This window comes from Stegostoma tigrinum, chromosome 49 (assembly GCF_030684315.1).
Source record: "Stegostoma tigrinum isolate sSteTig4 chromosome 49, sSteTig4.hap1, whole genome shotgun sequence".
NCBI lineage: Eukaryota > Metazoa > Chordata > Chondrichthyes > Orectolobiformes > Stegostomatidae > Stegostoma > Stegostoma tigrinum.
The window spans coordinates 2966328-2985447 of record NC_081402.1 but is presented as its reverse complement, the minus strand read 5'-3'; the positions used below and the strand labels follow the sequence as shown (position 1 = coordinate 2985447).

Sequence of the window (19120 nt, the reverse complement as noted above, 5' to 3'; positions counted from 1 at the left end):
GGTGACAGAGATAGGGAGGGGGTGTAGGGGGCTGGAGGAGGTGACAGAGATAGCGAGGGGGTGTAGGGGGCTGGAGGAGGTGACGCAGATAGGGAGGGGGTGTAAGGGGCTGGAGGAGGTGACAGGGATAGGGAGGGGGTGTAGGAGGCTGGAGGAGGTGACACGGATAGGGAGGGGGTGTAGGGGGTGACCGAGATAGGGAGCAGGTGGAGGGGGCTGGAGGGGGTGGCAGAGATAGGGAGGGGGTGTAGAGGGCTGGAGGAGGTGATGGAGATAGGGAGGTGGGCGTAGGGGGCTGGAGGAGGTGATGGAGACAGGGAGGGGAGTGTAGGGGGCTTGAGGGGGGTGATGGATACAGGGAGGGGGTGTAGGTGCTGGAGGAGGTGATGGAGACAGGGAGGTGGGTGTAGGGGGCTTGAGGGGGGTGATGGAGACAGGGAGGGGGTGTAGGGGGCTTGAGGGGGGTGATGGAGACAGGGAGGGGGTGTAGGGGGCTGGAGGAGGTGATGGAGACAGGGAGGGGGGTGTAGGGGGCTGGAGGAGGTGATGGAGACAGGGAGGGGGGTATAGGGGGCTGGAGGAGGTGATGAAGACAGGGAGGGGGGTGTAGGGGGCTGGAGGAGGTGATGGAGACAGGGAGGGGGGTGTAGGGGGCTGGAGGAGGTGATGGAGACAGGGAGGGGGGTGTAGGGGGCTGGAGGAGGTGATGGAGACAGGGAGGGGGGTGTAGGGGCTGGAGGAGGTGATTTTTGAAGTGGAGACATTGCCAGACCAGGGTGATGTGTGCTGTGGGGGGGCTGGTGAGGGGGATTTGAACAAGATAGGGAGCAGAGTTTGGGATGAGCTGGAATTTGCAGGTTGTGGAATGGAGGAGAGCAGCCGGTATTGCAGGGAGCCTAGTCTGAAGGTGACGAGCTGAGGTGGTGTTTGCAGTGGGTTAGAGGGAGTGAGTTGTGTGAAATGGAGTGAGAGAATACACTGGTCGGAGTGTGACACTGAACATGTCTCTGATCGTGTTTTTGGGATCCTTAAGGGGGAGGGGGAGCAGCCCCAAGTCGTGGTCCACATTGGCACCAACGACATAGGTAGGAAGAGAGACGGGGATTTAAGGCAGAAATTCAGGGAGCTAGGATGGAAACTGAGAGCTAGGACGAACAGAGTTGTTGTCTCTGGTTTGTTGCCCGTGCCACGTGCTAGTGAGGCGAGGAATAGGGAGAGAGAGGAGTTGAACACGTAGCTACAGGGATGGTGCAGGAGGGAGGGTTTTGGATTCTTGGATAATTGGGGCTCTTTCTGGTGTAGGTGGGACCTCTACAAGCAAGATGGTCTTCACCTGAACCAGAGGGGTAATGATATCCTGGGGGGGGAAATTTGCTAAGGCTGTTCGGGTGGGTTTAAACTGATTCAGCAGGGGGTGGGAACCAAAATTGTAGTTCGACTATAGAAAAGGTTGAGCGTAGGGAGGGCCGAAATAAAGTTTCAGGGAAGCAAGATGGCACCGGCAAGCAAGAAGTTGGATTGAAGTGTGTCTACTTCAACGCCAGGAGCGTCCGGAATAAGGTGGGTGAACTTGCCATTTCGGAGACATGGATAGAGCAGGGACTGGAATGGTTGTTGCAGGTTCCGGGATTTAGATGTTTCAGTAAGAACAGAGAAGGTGGTGAAAGGGGCGGAGGTGCGACATTGTTGGTCAAGGACAGTATTACAGTTGCAGAAAGGATGTTTGGGGACTCGTCAACTGAGGTAGTATGGGCTGAGGTTAGAAACAGGAAAGGAGAGGTCACCCTGTTGGGAGTTTTCTATAGGCCTCCGAATAGTTCCAGAAATGTAGAGGAAAGGATGGCAAAGATGATTCTCAATAGGAGTGAGAAAGACAGGGTAGTTGTCACGGGGGACTTCAACTTTCCAAATATTGACTGGGAACACTATAGTTCGAGTACTATAGATGGGTCAGTTTTTGTCCAGAGTGTGCAGGAGGGCTTCCTGACACAGTATGTAGATAGGCCAACAAGGGGCAAAGCCACATTAGATTTGGTACTGGGTAATGAGCCTGGCCAGGTGTTAGATTTGGAAGTAGGTGAGCACTTTGGTGATAGCGATCATAATTCTGTTATGTTTACTTTAGTGATGGAAAGGGATAGGTGTATACCACTGGGCAAGAGTTATAGCTGGGGGAAAGGCAATTACGATGAGATTAGGCAAGATTTAGGGAGCATAGGATGGGGAAGGAAACTGCAGGGGACGGGCACATTAGAAATGTGGAGCTTATTCAAGGAAAAGCTCCTGTGTGTCCTAGATAAGTATGTAGCTGTCAGGCAGGGAGGAAGCTGTAGAGTGCGGGAGCCGTGGTTTACGAAGGAGGTGGAATCTCTGGTCAAGAGGAAGAAGGCGGCTTATGTTAGGATGAAATGTGAAGGCTCAGTTAGGGCACTTGAGGGCTACGAGGTAGCAAGGAAAGACCTAAAGAGAGAACTCAGAAGAGCCAGGAGGAGACATGAGAAGTTATTGGTGGATAGGATCAGGGTAAACCCTAAGGCTTTCTATAGGTATTTAAGGAATAAAAGAATGACGAAAGTAAGATTAGGTCCAATCAAGGATGGTAGTGCGAAGTTGTGTGTGGAGTCAGATGAGATAAGGGAAGCGCTAAATGAATATTTTTCAACAGTATTCACTCCAGAAAATGACAATGTTGTCGAGGAGAATACTGAGATACAGGCTACTAGACTAGGTGGGATTGAGGTTCAGAAGGAAGAGGTATTAGAAATCCTACAGAGTGTGAAGATAGATAAGTCCCCTGGGCCGGATGGGATTTATCCTTGGATCCTGTGGGAAGCCAGGGAGGAGATTGCCGAGCCTTTGGCATTGATCTTTAACTCGTCATTGTCTACAGGAATAGTGCCAGACGACTGGAGGATAGCGCATGTGGTTCCCCTGTTCAAGAAGGGGAGTAGAGACAACCCTGATAATTATAGACCAGTGAGCCTTACCTCAGTTGTTGGTAAAGTGTTGGAAAAGATTATAAGAGATAGGATTTATAATCATCTAGAAAAGAATAAATTGATTAGGGATAATCTGCACGGTTTTGTGAAGGGAAGGTCGTGCCTCACAAACCTTACTGAGTTCTTTGAGAAGGTGACCAAACAGGTAGATGAGAGTAAACCGGTTGATGTGGTGTATATGGATTTCAGCAAGGTGTTCGATAAGGTTCCCCACAGTAGGCTATTGTACAAAATGTGGAGGAATGGGATTGTGGGAGATATAGCAGTTTGGATCGGAAATTGGCTTGCTGAAAGAAGACAGAGGGTGGTGGTTGATGGGAAATGTTCATCCTGGAGACCAGTTACTAGTGGTGTACCGCAAGGGTCGGTGTTGGGTCCACTGCTATTTGTCATTTTTATAAATGGCCTGGATGAGGGCGTAGAAGGATGGGTTAGTAAATTTGCAGACGACACTAAGGTCAGTGCAGTTGTGGATAGTGACGAAGGATGCTGTAGGTTGCAGAGAGACATAGATAAGCTGCAGAGCTGGGCTGAGAGGTGGCAAATGGAGTTTCATGCAGACAAGTGTGAGGTGATGCACTTTGGTAGGAGTAACCAGAAGGCAAAGTACTGGGCTAATGGTAAGATTCTTGGTAGTGTAGATGAGCAGAGAGATCTCGGTGTCCATGTACACAGATCCTTGAAAGTTGCCACCCAGGTTGACAGGGCTGTTAAGAAGGCATACAGTGTTTTAGCTTTTATTGATAGAGGGATCGAGTTCCGGAACCAAGAGGTTATAGTGAAGCTGTACAAAACTCTGGTGCGGCTGCACTTGGAGTATTGTGTGTGGTTCTGGTCACCGCATTATAAGAAGGATGTGGAAGCTTTGGAAAGGGTGCAGAGGGGATTTACTAGGATGTTGCCTGGTATGGAGGGAAGATCTTACGAGGAAAGGCTGAGGGACCTGAGGCTGTTTTCATTAGAGAGAAGAAGGTTGAGAGGTGACTTAATTGAAACATATAAAATAATCAGAGTGTTAGATAGGGTGGATAGGGAGAGCCTTTTTCCTAGGATGGTGACGGCGAGCACGAGGGGGCATAACTTTAAATTGAGGGGTGAAAGATATAGGACAGATGTCAGAGGTAGTTTCTTTACTCAGAGAGTAGTAAGCGAATGGAACACTTTGCCTGCAACGGTAGTAGATTCGCCAACTTTGGGTACATTTAAGTCGTCATTGGATAAGCATATGGACGTACATGGAATAGTGTAGGTTAGATGGGCTTGAGATCGGTATGACAGGTCGGCACAACATCGAGGGCCGAAGGGCCTGTACTGTGCTGTAATGTTCTCTGTTCTATGGACTGTTGAGGGGCTAAGGATTGGAACTGAGTTGATCAGGAAGATCCTATCTACATGCAGCCAACACTCACCTCGAAGGTTCTTGATGAAATCATCCAGCTTCATTTTACGTTCAGGCTTCACGTTAGGGCTGTACATGTCCGTGTTGAGCAGGATGATGGCGAACGCCAGGATGAAGATGGTGTCTGGGTTACGGAACTGCCTCACTAGTGCAGGGTTACAGATGCAGTAGCGTTGGCTGTGGAGAGCTGGCAAGGTTACTGTGGGCTCCAGGTTCACATGTGCTATTCAAATATGGCAGCATCACAGTTGTGTGTGCGTGAACGTTTCTGTGTCCGAGTGTGTGTGAGCGTGTGGGAGTGAAGGAGTGTGTGAATGAATGTCACTGTGTGATTGTGTGGAGTGTGAGTTTCTGTATGTATTTGATGTGAATGTGTGTATGAGAGTGAGAGTTTCTGTGTGTGAGAGTTTGTGTTTGGGTGCGAGTTTCTGTCTGTGTTTCTGTGTGAGCAATTGTGTGTTCGAGTGTGAGCGAGAGTGTGTGTGAGGGTGAGAGTTTCTGTGTGTGAGCTTCTCTGCAAGAAAGTGTGTGAGAATGAGTGTGTGCGCATGTGTGTGTGTCTGGGAGTGTGTGTTTGTGAGTGTGTATGTGAGTGTGAGAATATGTGTGTTTGTGAATGTGAATGTGTGTGTGTGACAGTGTGTGTGGGAGTGTGTGGGGGAGTGTATGTGTGTGTCTTTGTCTTTGTGTGTGTGTGTGTGTGTGTGTGTGTGTGTGTGTGGGTGTTTGTATGTGTGTGAGAGAGAGAGAGGGTGCATGTATGTTTGTGTGTGTGTGTCAGTGTGTGTGCATGAGTGTGTGTGGGAGTATGTGTGTGGGTGTTTGTATGTGTGTGTGTGGCTGTGTGTCTCCACCCACCTGAAAGATTCGATCAGCCTCTCCACCTTCTGGGCCTCCCCCTGAACCCGGATATGGGCCTGGAACTTGCGAAGGGCCTCGTCCAACTCCATTCCCCCGAAATCCATCTCATCCACCACACAACTTGGGGTGGGGGGAGGCAGCAAGCCATCCCAGCAGGAGAGGGAAGGGCAGGCATGGGGAGAGAGAGGGTAGGGGAGAAAGTGGGGGGAGAGGAGACACAGAAACAGGAGGCGGGGTTGGAGAGGGAGGGTGTGGGGAAGACAGGGGCAGAAAGAGAGACAGATGGGGAGAGAGAGGGGAGGAAGGGGTAGAGAGAGAGAGAGGGGGAAAGGAAGGGACAGTGAGAGGGAGAGTGTGCGAGATACGGATATAATGTGAGAGAGAGACAGAGAGAGAATGAGACAGTGAACAAGTTGAAGAGAGAATGTGTGAGAGGGTGAGAGAGACAGAGGATGAGGGGCAAATCACAGAGAGAGAGAGAAGGAGGGAGAGAGTGAGGCAGACAAAGAAACAGAGAAACAGAGAAAGGGGTCAGTCCACAAAAATTCCACTGGATAACAGACCCTAGATTATGTGATATTCCTCACTTTCCTGGGGGTTACCAAGTCCAACAATATAGGACTGAACCACTGGCCCCTTGACATTTCATGGTGTTACCATCACAGAATCCCTCCCTCCATCTCTCTCAACATCCTGGGGGGTTACTCTTACCAGGAACAGAACTGGACCCAGTCATACCAATCCTGTGCTCCAACAGCAGGTCAGAGACTGGGAATCCTATAGCGAGTAAACCCCCTCCTCACGGCTAAACCATCCCCCCACCCACCCCCACCAACCCCTGCCAAAGCCTGTCCCATCATCTACAAGACACAAGTCAGGAGGGTGATGGAATACTCCCCACTTGCCTGGACAGGTGCGGCTCCATCAACACTCGAGAAGCTTGACACCATCAAGAACAAAGCTGACACACCCCTGCACCCCAGCTCAAACAACGCACTAACCCCCCCACCTTCAACACTCCCTCCCCCTACCACTGACGCCCAGCAGCAGTGTCCACCGTCTCTACAAGACACATTGCAGCAACTCGCACAGGCTCCTCCGACAGCACCTTCCAAACCCGCCACCCCCGCCCCTCTGGAGGACAGGTCAGGCAGCAGATGCAGTGGGGAGCAGCAACCCCCTGCCCCCACCCACCCCCACCCAAGGGAGTTTTCCACTGGGCCAACACACACATAGGCAAACGTAATGGAGCACAGTGTGAGGTGTCCCCACATGGGGTCTGCAGCGGGTCAAGAAAGCTGCTCACAATGACCTTCCCAAGGGGCAGTTAGGGACGGGTAAGAAATGCTGGTCCCAGCCAGCACTGCCCATGTCCCATGAATGAATAACAAAGAAGGCAGGACTGTCCTGTAGCAGTTCAACAGACTATTACTGAGACCACACGTGGAGTACAGTGTACAGTTGTGCTCCCCTAAACGATACGGGAGGTCATGGGTGTCGAGGTGGGAATGCATTACAGATTCACTCGATTGATTCCTGGGAATGAGAGGGTGGGTCTGCAGGAGGAGATTGAGTAGAACAGGCTGGCGCTCCCTGGAGTTCAGGACAGCAAGTTTATGACTTCATTAAAGCATTTAAAATTTGAAAAGGGTTTTGACTAGGTTTATGCTGAGAGACTCCTGGAGCAGAGAGAGTCTAGAGTACGCTGCAGGGCCTGGTGGGGGTTCACAGCCTCATTGCTGAACAGAAGACCGGGGTTCTGGATGTGAGTTTGCTCGCTGAGCTGGAAGGTGGCAAGGTGGAAGAAGGCCGGGGTGGCAGGGTGGGTGACTATTTCAGACTGAGATTTGGGGCAGTGGGGCAGTGATGTTTTGGGGATCTCGATCCTCGGCGACACTCACCCTTCCAGTGAGTTCAAGACCGAGAGGTCAAGAGATGTTACAGACCCCGAGGGACGGAGGGTCAAGGTGTGAAATTGTCCATTTTGGCAGCAAGAATAGAAAAGAGGCATGTTATCTAAATGGGCGGAGGTGACAGAGCTCAGAGATGCAGAGGGATCTGGGTGTCCTGGTGCATGACTCACAGAAGGTTAGTGGGCAGGCACAGCAAGTAAACAGGAAAGCTCATTGAATGGTAAGGGTTTAATGTGAGGGGAAGTGAAGCCAACAGGAGGGAGGTCATATAGGACACAGACGAAACCACTTCTGGAGGACTGTGTACAGTATTGGTCACGGCACTTCTGGAAGGATGTGAATACATCAGAAGCAGATTACAGAGGATTTCCCCAGACTAATCCCTGAAATGAGTGGATTACTTTATGAGGAAAGGCTAGACAGGCCAGGCTTGTATCCACTGAACTCTAGAAGTGGCAGAGCTGCTGAATTCAAACATCTAGGATCCTGAGGGGACTCGGCCAGGGACGGATGTTGAAAGGATGTTTCCTCTTCCTAGGGACCTGAGGGGTAATTTTTCACACAGTGGGTGGTGCGTGTATGGAATGAGCTACCAGAGGAGATGGTGGAGTCTGGTACAATGACAGCATTTAAAGGGACATGGATAAGAAGGGTTTAGAGGGGTACGGGCCAAATGATGGCAAATGGGGACTGGATTAATTTAAGATATCTGGTCGACATGGACGGGTTGGGCCAAAGGGTCTGTTTCTGTGCTGTACAATGCTGTGACTTGTGGGAGAATCCAAGACTGGGGGGGGGGGTCACTGTTTAAAAATATGGAGTTACCTATTTAAAACAGTGGTGGAGAAACTGCAGAGGGTCAAGAAACTTTGGAATTCCCTTTCTCAAAAAACAGTGGATGCTGAATCTTCAAATATGTTTAAGGCAGAGGGAGATAGATTCTCAATAAGCGAGGGGATGAAAGGTTATCGGGGTGGCTGCAGGAATGTAGAGTTGAGGTTAAAATCAGATCAGCCCATGACCTACTGAATGATGCAGTGGGCTTGTTGGGGATGCATGAGTGGGGCTGAATGGCCTCCCTCTGGTCCTGTTCCAAAATAGGGTCATTCTGCCCATTGGGGCTAGGGAGGGGTGATAGGGAGAGATGGAGGGACAGAGTGAGCATCAGAGAGAGTTGGGAGAAATCACTCACTCCAGCACGTCCCGGTTGAATTGCTTCTGCCGGTTCCCCAGGAATTCCCCGATCATCTGCCGGCTCAATCCCTTCCGTTCCAGGATGAAGCGTGCAACGCCGATTGGTGTGTCTGCTACAAAACCGCGCTCGATCAAATACTGGATCCCCTTTTCTGGCTTCCTGCACACCATCAGGACGACACAGGCAGAGATAGAGAGAGGGAGAAAATATTCACGTTTATACATTATCTTTCACACAATAACTGGAGGAGGCTATTCAGCCCCCCAACCCCCTGCCCTCAGGCCTGTCACACAGGAACAGGAGGCCATTCAGCCCCATTCTCTCCTCCTTGAGCCTGTTACACAGAACACAGGGAAGCTTTTCAGCCTCCCTCACATGGGGGGGAGGCAAGTGGGTGGTGGTTGGGGTGTTGGATGTTTCTAAGGATTAAGGAGGGAGCTCTGTGGTGCCAGGGGTACCCACTGGGTGCAGTCAAGGTCCTCTGGCACCTACTTGTTGAAGAGAATAGAGAGACAGAGGAATGAGATAGAGGGAAACAGAGAGAGAGCGACAGAGAGAGTGAAAGACAGAGAGAGTGACAGAGATAGAGACAGAGAGAGAGAGAGAAAGACACAGACAGAGAAAGAGAGAACAAGACAGTATGAGAGTGAGGGAGAGAGAGAAATACAGAGAGACACAGAAAAAGGGGGAAGAGAGATAGAGACAGAGAGAGAGAGAGACAGAGAGAGACAGAGAAAGAGAGAGAGAGAGAGACAGAGAGAGATACAGGGAGAGACAGAAAAGGACAGAGGCAGAGAGACACAGAGCGAGGCACACAGAGAGACACAGAAAAAGGGAGACAGAGGGATGAGAAAGACAGAGAGACAGGAAGAGAGAGAGAGATAAACAGTGAGAGTGATTGAGGGGGAGTGAGAGTGGATCGAGGAGGAGTGAGAGTGGATCGAGGAGGAGTGAGAGAGTGGATTGAGGGGGAGAGACAGTGGATTGAGGGAGGAGTGAGAGAAGAGATTAGGGGGTGAGAGAGTGGATTGAGGGGGAGTGAGAGTGGATTGAGGGGAGTGAGAGTGGATCGAGGAGGCATGAGAGTGGATTGAGGGTGGAGTGAGAGTGGATTGAGGGTGGAGTGAGAGAGTGGATTGAGGGGCGAGTAGGAGAGAGGATTGAGGGGGAGAGACAGTGGATTGAGGGGGAGTGAGAGAAGAGATTGGGGGTGAGAGTGGCTTGAGGGTGGAGTGAGAGAGTGGATTGAGTGTGGAGTGAGAGAGTGGATTGAGGGGCGAGTAGGAGAGAGCATTGAGGGGGAGAGACAGTGGATTGAAAGGGAGTGAGAGTGGATTCAGGGGGGAGTGATGGTGGATTTGGGGGGATGAGTGTGGATGGAGGTGTTGTGTGAGGAGAGACTGGGGTAAGGGGGTGGTGTGTGAGGAGAGACTGGGGTAAGGGGGCGGTGTGTGAGGAGACACTGGGGTAAGGGGGCGGTGTGTGAGGAGACACTGGGGTAAGGGGGCGGTGTGTGAGGAGAGACTGGGGTAAGGGGGCGGTGTGTGAGGAGAGACTGGGGTAAGGGGGTGGTGTGTGAGGAGAGACTGGGGTAAGGGGGCGGTGTGTGAGGAGAGACTGGGGTAAGGGGGCGGTGTGTGAGGAGACACTGGGGTAAGGGGCGGTGTGTGAGCAGAGACTGGGGTAAGGGGGCGGTGTGTGAGGAGACACTGGGGTAAGGGGGCGGTGTGTGAGCAGAGACTGGGGTAAGGGGGCGGTGTGTGAGGAGACACTGGGGTAAGGTGGCGGTGTGTGAGGAGACACTGGGTTATGGGGGCGGTGTGTGAGGAGACACTGGGGTAAGGGGGTGGTGTGTGAGGAGACACTGGGGTAAGGGGGCAGTGTGTGAGGAGACACTGGGGTAAGGGGGCGATGTATGAGGAGACACTGGGGTAAGTGGGTGGTGTGTGAGGAGAGACTGGGGTAAGGGGGCGGTGTGTGAGCAGAGACTGGGGTAAGGGGGCGGTGTGTGAGGAGACACTGGGGTAAGGTGGCGGTGTGTGAGGAGACACTGGGGTAAGGGGGCGGTGTGTGAGGAGACACTGGGGTAAGGGGGCGGTGTGTGAGCAGAGACTGGGGTAAGGGGGCGGTGTGTGAGGAGACACTGGGGTAAGGTGGCGGTGTGTGAGGAGACACTGGGTTATGGGGGCGGTGTGTGAGGAGACACTGGGGTAAGGGGGCGGTGTGTGAGGAGACACTGGGGTAAGGGGGCAGTGTGTGAGGAGACACTGGGGTAAGGGGGCGGTGTGTGAGGAGACACTGGGGTAAGGGGGTGGTGTGTGAGGAGAGACTGGGGTAAGGGGGCGGTGTGTGAGCTGAGACTGGGGTAAGGGGACGGTGTGTGAGGAGAGACTGGGGTAAGGGGACGGTGTGTGAGGAGACACTGGGGTAAGGGGGCGGTGTGTGAAGAGAGACTGGGGTAAGGGGGCGGTGTGTGAGGAGAGACTGGGGTAAGGGGCGGTGTGTGAGGAGAGACTGGGGTAAGGGGGCGGTGTGTGAGGAGAGACTGGGGTAAGGGGGCGGTGTGTGAGCAGAGACTGGAGTAAGAGGCGGTGTGTGAGGAGAGACTGGGGTGAGGGGGTTGTGTGTGAGGAGAGACTGGGGTAAGGGGGCGGTGTGTGAGCAGAGACTGGGGTAAGGGGGCGGTGTGTGAGGAGACACTGGGGTAAGGGGGCGGTGTGTGAGCAGACACTGGGGTAAGGGGGTGATGTGTGAGGAGAGACCGGGGTAAGGGGGCGGTGTGTGAGGAGAGACTGGGGTAAGGGGGCGGTGTGTGAGGAGAGACTGGGGTAAGGGGGCGGTGTGTGAGCAGAGACTGGAGTAAGGGGCGGTGTGTGAGGAGAGACTGGGGTAAGGGGGTTGTGTGTGAGGAGAGACTGGGGTAAGGGGGCGGTGTGTGAGCAGAGACTGGGGTAAGGGGGCGGTGTGTGAGGAGACACTGGGGTAAGGGGGTGATGTATGAGGAGACACTGGGGTAAGGGGGCGGTGTGTGAGGAGAGACCGGGGTAAGGGGGTGATGTATGAGGAGACACTGGGGTAAGGGGGCGGTGTGTGAGGAGTGACCGGGGTAAGGGGGCGGTGTGTGAGGAGACACTGGGGTAAGGGGGCGGTGTGTGAGCAGACACTGGGGTAAGGGGGTGATGTGTGAGGAGAGACCGGGGTAAGGGGGCGGTGTGTGAGGAGAGACTGGGGTAAGGGGGCGGTGTGTGAGGAGAGACTGGGGTAAGGGGGCGGTGTGTGAGCAGAGACTGGAGTAAGGGGCGGTGTGTGAGGAGAGACTGGGGTAAGGGGGTTGTGTGTGAGGAGAGACTGGGGTAAGGGGGCGGTGTGTGAGCAGAGACTGGGGTAAGGGGGTGATGTGTGAGGAGAGACCGGGGTAAGGGGGCGGTGTGTGAGGAGACACTGGGGTAAGGGGGCGGTGTGTGAGCAGACACTGGGGTAAGGGGGTGATGTATGAGGAGACACTGGGGTAAGGGGGCGGTGTGTGAGGAGAGACTGGGGTAAGGGGGCGGTGTGTGAGGACCTACTTGTTGAAGAGGTTAAGGCCAATGCGATACTGACGACGCTGCATCACATCGTTGTTGAGAGCTGGTGAGTCCCAGCTGTGACGGGTCTCCTTGTGGTAGGTCTGTTTGCACAATGTCTGCTCCCTCAGGCTGTCCCGGGATGAGGAGCCTGTGCTGCAGTTGATGGTCTCATTGGAGTTCACGCTGGAGTTCAGGCTGTCGTTGTCCGCATCCGAAAGCTCCACCTCCGTCTTGCCATTCCGTCCATCGCTGTTAGCCATTGGCCGCAGGGGTAGGGGCGAGCGGGAAGGGGGCAGCGGCGGGGGAGGGGGCGGAGGTGGTGGAGGGGGTGGGGCAGTGGCAGGGGCCGGGGGAGGGGCCGACCGGTGGACGGGGAGGGGAACCGGCACTGGGATGGGGACCGGGGCGGACTTTGGGGGCGGCGGGGGTGGGGGTGGCGGCTCCTGCTCGTACACCAGCTGGCGGCTGAGGGAGCCGCGGTCCGAGCGGTCACTCATGTCCACCGAGCTGTCGCTGGGCGGCTCGATGGTCAGCAGGGGCAGGTGCGCAGCTCGCCGCCGATAATCCCGGCATTCCACGCATCCTGGCACTCTCCGCCCACCGTCCGCCTCCCTCCCCCAGTACTCGGGCACGCCCGGGCCCGCTGGGCGGTGGTGCGGGTGGGGGTGACTGTGGTGGTGAGGGTGATGGTGGGGGTGAAGCTCCTGCTCCGAGCTGGGTGCCCGCTCCGAGGAAAGGGGAGAGGCGGGTGCCGAGTGTGGTGCGTCTCCCTCATCGATGTAAAGGGTCGTGTCACTGTAGGTGGTGGCTGAGTCCTCATTCTTCCCCTGTCGGGCTTCACAGCTCCGGCTGTCAAAGGAATCTCCCTCGTCACCTGCAGCGGTGCCCGGGGGCACAGGGCGGCAGCCCAGTGCGTCGTCAATGGATTCAGCCAGAGTGCGGACCTGCTTCGAGAAGCTATCCTCCAGCTCTGTGATCTCATTGGTGAAATCACTGGAGGCAGTGGTCGACTCCACATCTAAGCCCCCAAACTGGTCGCTGCGCTCCGAGTGGGTCCGGGACCCCAGGCCTGTCTGCTCCGATCGAACTGACGCCTGCTTGCTTTCAAAACTGGCGCCGTGACCCTTCTCGTACTCCTCGAAGGAGTACTGCATGCGCATGTTGGACAGCACAATGCGCCGAGACATGCGACTCTCCGACAGGGAGCTGCGCAGACGCTCAAAGTTCTTGTTCATGCGATACTGACGGAAGGCGGTCTGGATAGTGCGGGCCGCTCGCCGGCTCAGAAAGTAGCCTCCGTATTTCCGCTCGAGCATCTCGACCTGCAGTGCCGGGACGTGGAGGGGGACACAGAGAGAGAGAGACACGCACACAGTTAAAATCAAACACAAAGAACATCAAATACCTGCGAATGTGTTACAGCCCCTCAGATCCCCCCCCACCCCCCCAACCGAGTGTCTCAATTTTCCCAAACCTCCAGGAGCGGGGAGGGGGTAAAATCCCCTCTTTTTCTTTTCCCCTTAGTTTCACAAATTCCAGCAAAGTAGGGAGGGATGCGTTGGGACAATTCGGTGAAGAACAACACACAAAACATTCCCTGAACTGACTTATGAACCAGTTGTCTCCTGTTGCCTACAGGGGCCAGGGACTGGGATGTGGGATTGTTACTTTTCCCCAGTGGCTGCCCTTGTGTCTCACTCAGGCCCTTTCAGAGCAGAGTCAGCCACGTCACACGGCTGGCACAGGCCTGGCTGGGTGGGGGTCTTTGTGACAGTCGATGGCTGGTCCTTACCAGGTTTGGATCTACCTGGTACTCCATAGTCATGTAGTTTTCCCTTAACCACCCTCTGAAATGGCACAGTCAGGCTGCCAGTTCAAAGAGGGATCTGTCAGTGGTGGGCCCCTTACCTGTGATGTCCATATCCCACAAAACCCGGAAACAGGAGTAGGCCATTCAGCCCAGTGAAGACCGTGCTGTCATTCCGCTGGATCGTGGCTGAGGGAGCTAAAGACAGAGTGAAGAAATGGACCAAATGACAGCAGAGGGGAACAGGCTGACATGGATAGAAGGTTGACTGGCTAACAGGAGGCTGAGAGTAGCAATAACTGGGCAGGAACTCTCACAGTGTGGTGTCCCACAGGGGTCAGTGTTGGGTCCTCAACTCTTTACAATTTGTAGAAATGATTTGGGTGAAAGGGTCAGAGCTAGGGTTTGAAAGTACAGTAACCCAATTTACTGATGATATGATGAGGGACTTGGACGTGAGTCATGAAGAGGACATTAAGAGTCTACAAAGGAATAGGGATAGGCCACGTGAGGGGGGGAGTAAACATCCCACAAATGGTGTACAATGTGGGACAGTGTGAAACTGTCTATTTTGGTACAAAGAATAAAAAAAGAGGCACGTTATCTAAATGAGGAGAGGTGACAAAGCTCAGTGATACAGAGGGATCTGGGTGTCCTGGTGCATGAGTCACAGAAGGTTAGTGGGCAGGCACAGCAAGTAAACAGGAAAGCTCATTGAACGGTAAGGGTTTAATGTGAGGGGAAGTGAAGCCAAGAGGAGGGAGGTCATATAGGACACTGGTGAGAACACTTCTGGAGGACTGTGTGCGGTATTGGTCTCCTTGTTTAAAGTAGGAGGTGAGTTCAAAGAAGGTTTTTCCAGACTAGTCTCTGGAATGGGTTGGGTTATCATATAGAGAAGGATAGACAGACTGAGCTTGTATCCCCTGTAGTTTAGAAGAGTCAGAGGAAGCCTGATTGAAATATTTAAGATCCTGAAGAGGTCTTGAATGGGAGAACGTGGAGAGGATGTTTCCTCTTGTGGGATAATCTAGAATGAGGGGATCACTGTTTAAAAATTAGGAGTCACCCAGAGGGACAGAGAGCCAGAGAGGGAGATGGATTAAGTGGGATGGGATAAAGAACCAGAGGGGAAGGCAGATCAAGGGGGAACAGGATAAAGAACAAGAGGGGGAGACGGATCGAGGGGGAATGGGGTAAAGAACCAGAGGGGGAGACGGATCGAGGGGAAATGGGGTAAAGAACCAGAGGGGGAGATGGATGGAGGGGGAACGGGGTAAAGAACCAGAGGGGGAGGTAGATCGAGGGGGGATGGGGTAAAGAACCAGAGGGGGAGAGGAATCGACGGGAATGAGGTAAAGAATGAGAGGGGGAGATGGATCGAGTGGGAATGAGGTAAAGAACCGGAGGGGGTGGGAGACATTGACGCAAAATCTTTTTCTCTCAAAGTCTTTGGGAGTCTCTTCCTGACAAAGTGGTGGGGGCAGAGATTTTGTCGATGATGATGTTAGAAGTGACTGGATTCTTGACAGGTGATGCAGGGTGGTGGAAGGTTTGGGGGAGGGGTGGTGGAGCTAGCCAGCCCATGATTGCAGAAACACACAAAGCAGTGCTCAGTGGGCTGAGTGGCCTCCTCCTGTTCTGGGCTCCCACACCCCCTTGACATCGCCATGGTCCCTCTCTCTCTCTCCCCCCTACCTTCTTATCCTGCAGATCTGTGGAGAGTTCGTAGCTGTCCGAGAGTGATTTAGGTCGTTTGCTGGCATCTTCCTCCTCCTGCTTGCGCAATGCCAAGCTGGCCGGCTGGTGCCGAGCTCTCTGTGCCCACTGGAGCTCGGTGCTATGGCTTCGACTGGTTGGTAATTCGTAAGACTCCTGCCTGAACTCAGGCTGACAGCGGTAAGGGCCCTGACTACAGGGGCTATCCACGATGGTGCCCGCTTCGCTGCTCTGCGTATCGGCCTCCAAACTGCCCGGGTTGAGGGGAGAGGGGAGGTAAAGAACATTATCCACACTCTTACAGCAAGCCCCACCTTACCCTGTCCGACCGAGATCCAACTGACACTGCCCAGGCGACACCATAGACCAAACACGGGCAGCAGTCGGCCATTCAGCCCCTCTATTCTAAATGATCACCCAATCCAGGCCAATATTCCCTGCTTTCTCCCCCATACCCTTTAAACACTTCAGCACTAAGAACCATATATAACTCCTTCTGGCCTTGATTGCTTTCTGTGGCAGAGAATTCTCCAGGCTCACCATGCTCTGGTTGAAGACATTTCTTCTCAGCCCTATCCTAAATACACTGCCCTGTATCCTTAGGCTGTGGCCTCTAGTATGGACCCCCACCCTGGTCATCGGGAACATCCTTCCTGCGTTTTCCTTGTCTAGTCCTGTTAGAATTTTATCGGTTTCTCCTCATTTTTCTAAACTCCAGTGAACATAGTCCTAGCCATCCCCGTCTCTCTTCATACGTCAGCCCTGCCATCCCAGAATCAGTCTGGTAGACATTCACTGCACCCCCTCCATCACCAGAACATCCTCCCTCAGGCAGGGAGACCCCAAAACAGTGCACACAGTACTCCAGGTGTGGCCTACACCAAGGTCCCAGTGCAGCTACAGCAAGACATTCCCTGCTCCTGTACTCAAACCCTCTCACCATGAAGGTCAACATCCCATTGGCCACCCTTACCGCCTGCTCCACCCGCAAGGCTTACTTTCAGTGACTGGTGTACAGGGACACCCAGGTCTTATGACCCCTCCCCAGTTCCCAATCTATCACCATTCCGATAATAATCTCCGTTCCTGCCTTTGCTCCCGAAGTGGTGAACCTCGCACTAAACCACACCATTCTGCATTCGCCCACTCACCCTGCATCTCCGCATCCTCCTGACAGATCACCCAGCTTTCTGTGGTCTGCAAACATTTAGTCCCCTCACCTACATCATTAATGTGAGTAGCTGGGGTCCAAGCATTGATCCCTGCAGCACACCACTAGTTACTGGCTCCCACTCAGAAAAAGACCTGTTGCTTCCTGACTGCTAGCCAGTGGTCTGAAAAATAACACATTGCTCAGTCGGAATCAGCAACCAGATCTAGCTGGGCCTAGCCCCCGCACATCTGAGAATTTCCGAGAAAGGTCAAAACTATGGGAAGGCAAGTGACAGGGTGGCCCTACAACGCAAAAAGGGGAAGTCTTCCTTTATCAGTTCACTCACAGAATGTGGGCATCGCTGGCTAGGCAGCATTTACTGCCCATCCCTTATTACCCAGATAGCAGTTCAGAGTCAACCATGTTACTGTGGGTCTGGAGTCGCATGTAGGCCAGTCCAGGTAAGGATGGCAATTTCCTTCCCCACAGGGGTTCCTCCCCCCAGCAATCAATCCTTAATTCCAGTCATTTTTTTTCTTCGATTAAATCAAATTCCACTATCTGCTGAGGCAGGATTTTAACCTGGGTGCCCAGAACGTTACCCGGGTCTCTGCGTTATCAGTCCCGTGATAATGCCACTTGGCTATCACCTCCTCTTTCCTACAGGAATACAATCTGATCTCCCTTTCTAGAAGTAAATCTGCCATCCTTACTTGTTCTGGGACCCTACACAGTAATAATTTGAATGAACTGACCCCCTGAAACGGCTCCCAGTGATGGCACTCACATCAATTAAAGGTGGACAATAAATAGAGTCATACTGCACAGAAACAGTCCCTTTGGCCCAACCAGTCTGAGCTGACCATGATCCAAAACTAAACCAGTCCCACCCGCCTGCTCCTGGCCCATATCCCTCCAAACCTTTCCCTATCCACGCACTTATCCAAATGTCTTTTAAATGTTGTAACTGTCCCCACACCCACCACTCAGGAAATTCATTCTACACAAGGACCACTATCTCTGTGTGAGAAAAGTGCCTCTCATGTCTGTTTTAAATCTTTCTCCTCTCACCTTGAAGATATGCCCCTTAGTCTTGAAATCCCACACCTTAGGAAAAGGATGGGCTGGATAGGCAGGGGCTGTTTTCCCTGGAGTGTTGGAGGCTGAGGGGTGACCTTATGGAGGGGCATGGATAGGCTGAATAGACAAGGTCTTTCCCCCAGGGGTAGGGGAATCCAAAGCTAGCTGGGCACAGGTTTAAGGTGAGAGGGGGAAAGATTCAAAAGGGACCTGAGGGACAACTTTTTCATGCAGAGGGTGGTGCGTGTGTGGAATGAGCTGCCAGAGGAAGTGGAGGAGGCTGGTACAGTTACAAAACTTAAGACATTTGGACAGGTACATGGATAGGAAAATTGAGAGGGTTATGGGCCAAATGCAGACAAATGGGACTAGTTCACTTTAGGAAACGTGGTCAGCGTGCATGAGTTGGGTCAACGGGTCTGTCTCTGTGCTGTATGACTCTATGACTAAGTCCTGCCCTGTAGAGGCAGAGAGCCAAGTGGTGTAGGGCTGGTTTTAGAACTCACTGTCTTTCTCTCTATCCAGACCCGAAATGAAGCCTGCACTCTAGGCCTGTGAGCTTCATCCCAGGCTATTGCAACGTCAAGGCCTGAAGTATCTGGTCTAGGATCACAAAACTGCCCAAGTGGCAGGAAGGGAAAAAAAACACAAGTTATTCAACAGGGTCTCACAGCACCATGCTATCTTACATAAGAATACACAAGGCCATTTTGCTCAGCAGGCCTGTGCTGGTTCGAGGAAAGATCAGTTAGTCCCACATTCTTCCTTCCTCTCACTCCTTCCCCTTCGATATTTATCCAACACCCCTTTGGCAAGTTTCAATTCAATCTGCTTTCAGTCTCTCTCAGCCTCGGTTTCCCTTCCTATTTCTACCTCAGTCCCCCTGCGGCAGTCTCACAGTCTACAATTCTTTCCTCCCACTATATGTCCTCCCTCTGTTGCTTTCCATCCTCAGCAACAAGGCCCTCTGTTCCTCCATCTCTCTTTCTTGATTTCCTTTCTCCCTCCATCTCACTTTCTCTCGGTTTACCTCAGTCCTCCCTCTGTCTCACTCCCTCCGGATTCCCTCTATCCTCTCTCCTTCCAGCTCACGCTCTCCCTCCGTCTCACTCTCCCTCTCACTCTCTATGGATTCCCTCCATCCTCTCTCCTTCCATCTCACGCTCTCCCTCCGTCTCACTCTCCCTCTCACTCTCTATGGATTCCCTCCATCCTCTCTCCTTCTATCTCACGCTCTCCCTCCGTCTCACTCTCCCTCTCACTCTCTATGGATTCCCTCCATCCTCTCTCCTTCTATCTCACGCTCTCCCTCCGTCTCACGATCTCCCTCCGCCTCACGCTCTCACGGTTCCCTGTATTGATTAGAATACATTTGAAGACAACAGCAAATCAGGAACACATCTGATTCCCTTCACCCTGTGTGAGCCT

General features: G+C 53.1%; 1 protein-coding gene across 6 annotated transcripts in view; it reads right to left on the bottom strand.

The window, feature by feature from the left end:
• The window catches only part of LOC125449941 (IQ motif and SEC7 domain-containing protein 2), a 220772-nt gene that overhangs the window by 28678 nt on the left and 172974 nt on the right, over window positions 1–19120 (bottom strand). For all 6 annotated transcript variants that reach the window (XM_059643214.1, XM_059643219.1, XM_059643217.1 and 3 more), the window contains 5 exons: window positions 15439–15709; window positions 11934–13255; window positions 8365–8526; window positions 5257–5379; window positions 4409–4575 (listed from right to left, as the gene is read on the bottom strand). In XM_059643214.1, the coding sequence (XP_059499197.1) occupies window positions 4409–4575; window positions 5257–5379; window positions 8365–8526; window positions 11934–13255; window positions 15439–15709 (2045 nt within the window). The remainder of the gene's footprint in view (window positions 1–4408; window positions 4576–5256; window positions 5380–8364; window positions 8527–11933; window positions 13256–15438; window positions 15710–19120) is intronic.